Below are 7175 nucleotides of genomic sequence, written 5' to 3' on the forward strand. Positions count from 1 at the left end.
CAAAACAAAACAAAAAAAGACAGTCTGCCTATATTAGCTAGTCTCAAATGCCTGGGCTTGCAAGAGCTTTCTGCCTCAGCCTGTTGCTAAGACTATACGCATACACAATCATATCCATATTTATGCTTTATAATTAGCCAGACTAAAAATTTTTTTTATTGTCTCAGAAAAATGACTGAGACATTGCAAGCTGGCACAGAGAAGGCAATGTCAGCCAAGGGGACAGTGGAAATGTGTTAGGATGTAGAGGCAGCCAGCATTCACTACAGAGCACGTGGAAGCCGCACTATGTGCTTGCTTGTGAAAGCAGGGAATAGGTGAAATTTGTGGCTGGCATCCTCAACCACTGACCTTCTGTGGATAAACTTGAACCTTGTTCTTAAAGGCCACCTCTGATAACTGATGTCATGTACTTCTGGGAGGCCAGCTCTCCCAGGCCTCTCCCTGAGGTGACTTGACATGCCATACCCTAAGGACTACAGAGATTTATAACTGTACCCCAGGTCCAGAGAGCTCCATCTGTTCCATGCTGGCAACATGTGTCCCTTCCTGGATCCTTAATCTAAACAAATGACAGGGCTCAGGAAACCACATCCTCAATGCATGAGGCAAGAGGCAGAAGGAAGTGGAAGGACACCATCAGGATGATGTCAATAGCCATACAGCAGAGCCAGGAGTCATGCATCTTCTAGTTGAAGAGGACATTACCAATCACTGTGCCACATCAACCTGACATTTTGTAGAGGAGGATACTAAACGGGGCTCATAAAGGATATGAAGATAGGACAGAACCAAGCCCAAGGATTTTCACCTACCTTACTGTCCACCCCAGAGCTTAATAACTGTGGTCCCAGGAACCTTAAAAGTAGGACAAAGTCCCCAGGCCAGGCTCTGGGGAAGATGCAGATACATAACAATTTGGGCATTTTAAGAGGTTTGTGTTGGGCTGGTGAGATGGCTCAGCAGGGAAGAGCACCGATTGTTCTTCGGAAGGTCATGAGTTCAAATCCCAGCAACCACATGGTGGCTCACAACCACCCATAATGAGATCTGACGCCCTCTTCTGGTGCGCCTGAAGACAGCTACAGTGTACTTACATATAATAAATAAATAAATCTTTAAAAAAAAAAGAAAAAAAAAAGAGGTTTGTGGCTCCTCTTGCTGCCCGACTAGGGGCCAATGACCGCTGCCTTCAAGTCTCAAGTTACAAACAGACACAAGATTCCTTGAAGCAAGGATACAGAGTAGAGAGAAGTCCCAAGGAACTGAACATTCCCCTAGACACTCTAAACATAACACAGCTCTTCTGTCCTCTGCTGTCACCTGAGCTCCAAGGGTGTCAAAGGCAGGCCAGAGAGGGGACGTGGAGAGCAAGCAGGGCTTTAGGGCTGGAAGTGTTCCAGGGAGGGATCCACAGCTGCAGAAAGGCCAGCTGTCCTGGGGACAAAAGGATGGAGGTGCTGAGCCACGGCTATGGGGTGTGTCGGACAGCTGGGCAGAGGGCAGGAACAGAAGTGAGAGGGTAGTAAGTGTGGTTTCTTAGGGGGCAAAGAGGTCTGTGGTTCTGCTGATTGAATGTGGGCCCAGGTCAGATAAGAGGTGATGGGATTAGAGGTAGCTGTGGTGCACAAGAGGTGGTGGTGATGCCAGCAATCAGGAGGCAGAGCCAGGTGGCTCTGAGTTCAAGGCCAGCCTAGTCTACAGAGTGAGTTCCAAGAAAGCCAAGACTACACAGAGAAACCCTTAGGAAGGAAGGAATGGGGTGGGGCTCCCTTTTGGAAGACTCACTCCCTCTTAGTGCTCACCCAAAGGCCATGGGTCCAGAGTCCTGAGTCTTTCTGAGGTGGCCCATCAGCAACTGACCTTACACTGAGGGCCACCAAGATGGAACTGCTCATCTCCTAGAACACAGGGGGTGGGGGTGGGGGACAGAAATGCTGAGTCTGGGCCTTTCTACACTAAATCCCAGGTAGGGCCCAGCAGGAGACTGCTATCCTTACACATGGCTTTACACAGATGCCACAGGCTGGCCCTCAACTGTCCTTAACAGCGAGAAGCACATAGGCTCAACACGGTGGAAACCCCTGAACCCACAGGGCTGACTTTCCCAACTGGAAAAAGAGCTGCAACTCTGGGAAGCCCCATTTTACCCCAAGTCCCAGGGTTCTCTCTCTGCTGACAGTTTTTCTTACCTTGAGTTTGGCCTGGATCTCCCGGGCTTTTCGACGGGCAAGCACCTGGATGTGGCTGGAGACCTGTTGCAGAAAGACAGAGTTCCTGTCTCCACCTCCCAGACAACTTGTGTGTCCCCAACCCTTAGCCCTCCATGGCTCTCTGCCTACACTTGTGAATAGACTGTGTGAGGAGTGGGTTAATGTGGGGGCGCTCACTCCTGCCTGCCCAGTTCACCTTGAGTCTGGCAGTACTTCACATGGTGGGAATGAGTGCTTTTTTCCCCCAGTAACCCTGAGAGGGAGTTTGGCTCTCTGGTAAACAGAAGAACCAGGGTACCCAGAGAAGTGGGTGCCTCTCCAGTCCCCTTGGGGAGACCTCTCCAGACTCACCTGCTTCCTCGTGCGCGTCTTCCCTGTTCGGAGCTTGATGTAGCGTGCAATCAGCTCATTCCGACCTGCAGAAACACCACAACCTCTCAGTGGGGAGCGCTTGAGGCTAAGCTGCTTATTCTGCCCACCTGGGGTGAGGACTTAGAATAAGGACTGTGTAAGTTCCCCCTGCCCTCCTTGGAACCCAGAGATATCCCAGTAGTGAGAGGAGACTACATCCTCGCCAGGCAGACTGGTGACAAAAGTGGAATCAGGACATGTGGGCCACTGCCACTCAGCAAGCTCCTCATTCCATAGTGGCTGCTTCAGCACCTTGGTCCCTCCCAGGGCTTTCTGTGTGGAAAATACCTGGCCCTTGCCTGTGAGACTCTCATAGTTTCTGCTGCCTCTAGAAATGAAGAGGACCTTAAAGACGATTGGTGGACAATGTGGGGGATGGAAGGCATGGTCGTGGGACTCTAAGAGTTGCCAGGGAGAAGGCCTGCCTCTTCATCCAGAAAGGGCAGCAAGGAGAAATAGCTCAGTGGTAGAAGATTTGTATAAGAGGCAAAAAGCTTCTATTCTCAATCTAGTCTCAAAGCCAAAACCAAAACCCAGGCAACTCCTGCAGTCCAAGGCTCTGCCTCAGGCCAGTCAGCAGTCTTCACCCAGTGCTCAAAGAGCCACTACCTGGAGGCCATACTGTTATTACTATAAATAGATCAAAGAGGGTGTGTTGGTTTTTTAAATTATTGTTAGTAGTATTAGTTCCTAGGCTGAACTCATCATGTAGCTGGGAGTGACTTGGAACTCCTGGTCCTCTTGCTTCCATATCCCAAGTGCTCTATGAATAGGCATGTGCCACTGTGCAGGGTTCTGATATCATGCTGGAAATCAAGCCTAGCATTGTGCATGCTCGGCAAACACGACTACCTGTGCTACGTCCTCAGCTCCTTTTCATTCAGAGTTGATATTTTGCTGTATGTGTATATTTGTTTGCTTTTTTGAGAAAAAGGTATTGTTATCTAGCCCTGGCTGGCTCAGTCTGACGTGTCCATTCTTGATCCTCCTCCCTCTGTCCGATAAGCAAAAGTCAGTATCTAGGTTAGGGGGGCACACATCCACATGGAGCAGATGTGTTTGAGAATAGGGGGGGTTCGGGTTTGGGGAGCAGATGGGCCTCAGTGAGATATCAACCTCTGTGTGAACATCAGATGAGGAAGAGGGAGAGGCTGAGGTAGGGGAAGCCTCACCTCTGTGCTCTACATCTAGGCCAGGGGGCATAGCAGAGGCCTGCCCTGTCAACTGAGGCTAGAGTGGCCATGTGAAGAAGCTGCTATTGCAGGGGCAGGTGAGGCGAACCCTGGGCTGTAACTAGAGAGCTTGGCCAGAGCCAGGCTGGCCTCCGAGCTGACCTTTCCCCACAGCCAAGTCCAAATTAAGAGTCTTCATCTGCCAGAAAGATGTGCTGGCCTGAGAGCCGCTGGCTTGTCTGTGTCTGAGAGAGGAAGGCGTAAGAAGAACCAGGCTCCTCAGGCGCTGTGTGAGCCAGTCTACACCTAAAAATATGAGTCCTGAAAGATGTCTCCTCCAGAGCCCTGGAGGGAAACATAGTCCGTAGGTGCAATGAATGTCTGGCAGTTCTGCTCTGTGTCTAACTAAAGGTGATTGTACTGCAGCTACGAAATCTGAAGCCTGAGCCATCAGTTGGTTATGGAAAAGGGACCACAACATTAGAGTTTAGGGAGCTGGGCTTGAACTTAAAGTTCTACAAGGGAGCTTTGGAACCACAGCAAGCTCGTGGATCTCCACTCAGCCTTCTAATCTAGCTCAATTCTTCTTACATTTAGTTCTTCTAAAGGCTTTCTTCTATATTTGATTGCACACATTTCTACTGACTTAGGATGCTTAGCTTAATGCTGGCTCAGTGAGAACTCTGGCCAGGCATGGCTCATACCTATTATAGAGGCATTTAGGAGCCCAAGCGAGAAAGACTGCTTCAAGTGTGACTCCAACCTGGGCTACAGGGTAAACCCAGATCTTTTATTTTTTATTTTAAAGACAGGATGAGAAGCCTGCAGCTTGGTCAGTCTCTTCCTCAGGAAGGCGAATACACTCTTAGCCTTAAGAGGCTATCAGGATTCAGAGACAAAGGCCAAGGATAGGTTAGGAATGACAAAGAGGTTTCTGAGAGCCACAGGCCAATCCGAGGCTGGAGACACGGTGGTGAGTCCCAGTGTTGGTGGCAGGATAACTGGATGGAAAGGTAAGGCCGGAGGCTCAGGCAGGGTAACTACTGCTGTGATGAAACACATGGCCAAAGCAACTTGGGGAGGAAAAGATTTATTTGGCTCGCACTTCCACATCACAGTTCATCATCAAAGGAAATCAGGACAGGAACTTAAGCGGAGCAGGAACCTGGAGGCAGGAGCTAGCACAGAGGCCATGGAGGCTCTGCTCAATGGATTGCTCACATGGCTGGCTTGGCTTGCTTTCTTCTAGAACCCAGGACCACCTGCACAGGGGTGGCCTCACCCATAACTGGCTGGGTCTCACATCAATCACTAATTAAAAGAATGCCCTCCAGGTTTGCCTATAGTCCATCTTAACAAGACATTTTCTCAGTCGAGGCTCCCTCCTCACTGATGACTAGCTTGTTGACATAAAATCAGCCAACCCAGCAGGGGAGGCTGCAAACCTTAGGCATGTCTAGGAAATGGCTCTTGGACTGCTCCTCTGGCTCATGCCTTGGCAGCTTACCAATTATCTTCGTCGGTTTAGGTTCTTAGTACCCCAGAGGAAAAGAATGCTAATATGATTCAGTCTGTTCTTACTCCAGGCTGTACCTCCAAAGCTGGGAATAGGGGTGCATGCCTGTGACACAGTACTTGGGAAACTGACGCAGGAGGATCAGAAATTACAGGCCAGCCTGGGCTACCCAATAAGACCGTGTTTCAAACAAAGTTAACATCTCCAGTATTGGGGACCAGATGAATGGAATCAATGCATGGTGAGTCTGTCACCATTCCGCTTTCAAAATATTCCCCAAATTAGGTCCCTAGTCCCCACCTCAGCTCTGTGGCTCAAGCTACCATGCAATCGGAACCAACCATGCCACCAGACAGAAGAACTGGCAAGGTCGAAGCAGATTCAAAAACCCCTAGGAAATCTCGTCATTGAGAACAGTAGGTGTTAGAGTCAGCTCCCAGCCAGACTACCTCAGAGTACCTCAGACTACCTATCTTGGAACATGTGACCACGACACACTCTGCTAAGAGACCTGCTGAGTGTTTAGCCAATGAGCTTCCCTTCCTGGGCATCCGGCCCCTCCCCACATTTGGCACTCAGAACTAAGCCAGATTCCACCTGCATCACGTTGTCATGGGCTCAGCGTGGGCCCACAGACGACCATTCGCCAGTGGCCCTGCAGAGCACCACTCTCAAAGTTGCCGGCAGTATGTGGGTACATGGGAGACTGAGAACCACAACATCTGTCCCAGTTCCCACTGTTTCTTACCCGGAGACACACCGGCTGGGACCCCCTATTCTAGACTGCGTTCTCCTTCCTAGAGCAACACTCCCGCAGTGCTCCAGTCCCCAGCGGCAAAGCGGACATGCAGCCTGTTGCCCCTGTGTCACCTTCCCCAAGTGACATGCCGGCCATCGGCCCAGCATCCCAGTGACAAGGCAGAAATGTGGACCAACAACATCCGGCACCCAAGGTGGGGGCCTATCTAACATGGAGAGCTCTCACAGACCTACACTAGCCTGGGTTATTAATCGCCTGCACCTGGCTTCCTGCTTCAGACTATTCTCAGCCCAGTGGCTAGCATGTCTCCTAAATCCAGAAGGTGCTGGGCTGGCTTCCCATCTTCCTCAGATGAAGAGGCCAAGGTCTGCCAGATGTGGCAGCAGTGTCGCAGTTTCAGCTACTTTAAAGGCAGGAGGATTGTCTCGGCCAGAGGCTGGACCCCAGCTTAAGCAATACAAGAGACATACTTTCTTGAGGGGGCAGGGAAGGGTAAAAAGAGCTGGGGACAGCAGTAGAGCTCTTACCTAGTGTACACAAGGAAGCTGAAGCGCGCACACGCGCACACACACACACACACACACACACACACACACACATACACGCACACACGCGATACATTCAAGTCCTTCCAATGAAAAACTCAATGGATTTGTCTGCCCTCAGCAGCAGCTCAGTCACTTCTCTGGATGTCATCTATCTGCCATTCTGAGCTGCTTCCTGGAATGTTCTGGGTCCTTTTGCCCCATCGGATTTGTACTTGCTGTCCTTCCATCGGGGGCGTCACCTTCATGTTCCTGGCAGTGTCTGGAATGGCCTTGTGGCCTGGGTGGAGATGGCGGCCATGGTCTTGTGACATCTTCCCTGACCATGAGGGCAATGGTCTCTGTCCCCACCAGCACACCTCGGCCTCGCTCACTGTCACCCTCAGTTTCCTCCGAGGGCCACGTAATCTACTGATGCTCTGAGCACTGTCTCTCCCCCCCCCCAGAAGTGCATCCTGAGAATGCAGTGTTTGTTATTTGTCCATATCGGATACCCAGAAACCTCCCTGGAGGGTTGGGGAGTAAAGTACTATCACACAGGAAGCCTGAAATTCGGCC

The 7175-nt window shown here is 50.7% G+C and overlaps 1 protein-coding gene across 3 annotated transcripts in view; it reads right to left on the reverse strand.

The window, feature by feature from the left end:
• Tead4 (TEA domain transcription factor 4) overlaps positions 1-7175 on the reverse strand; it is a 79916-nt gene that overhangs the window by 26159 nt on the left and 46582 nt on the right. For all 3 annotated transcript variants that reach the window (XM_031383549.1, XM_031383547.1, XM_031383548.1), the window contains exons 3-4: positions 2565-2629; positions 2193-2255 (exon numbers count right to left, since the gene is read on the reverse strand). In XM_031383549.1, the coding sequence (XP_031239409.1) occupies positions 2193-2255; positions 2565-2629 (128 nt within the window). The remainder of the gene's footprint in view (positions 1-2192; positions 2256-2564; positions 2630-7175) is intronic.

The sequence above is a fragment of the Mastomys coucha genome, unplaced genomic scaffold (assembly GCF_008632895.1).
Source record: "Mastomys coucha isolate ucsf_1 unplaced genomic scaffold, UCSF_Mcou_1 pScaffold20, whole genome shotgun sequence".
NCBI lineage: Eukaryota > Metazoa > Chordata > Mammalia > Rodentia > Muridae > Mastomys > Mastomys coucha.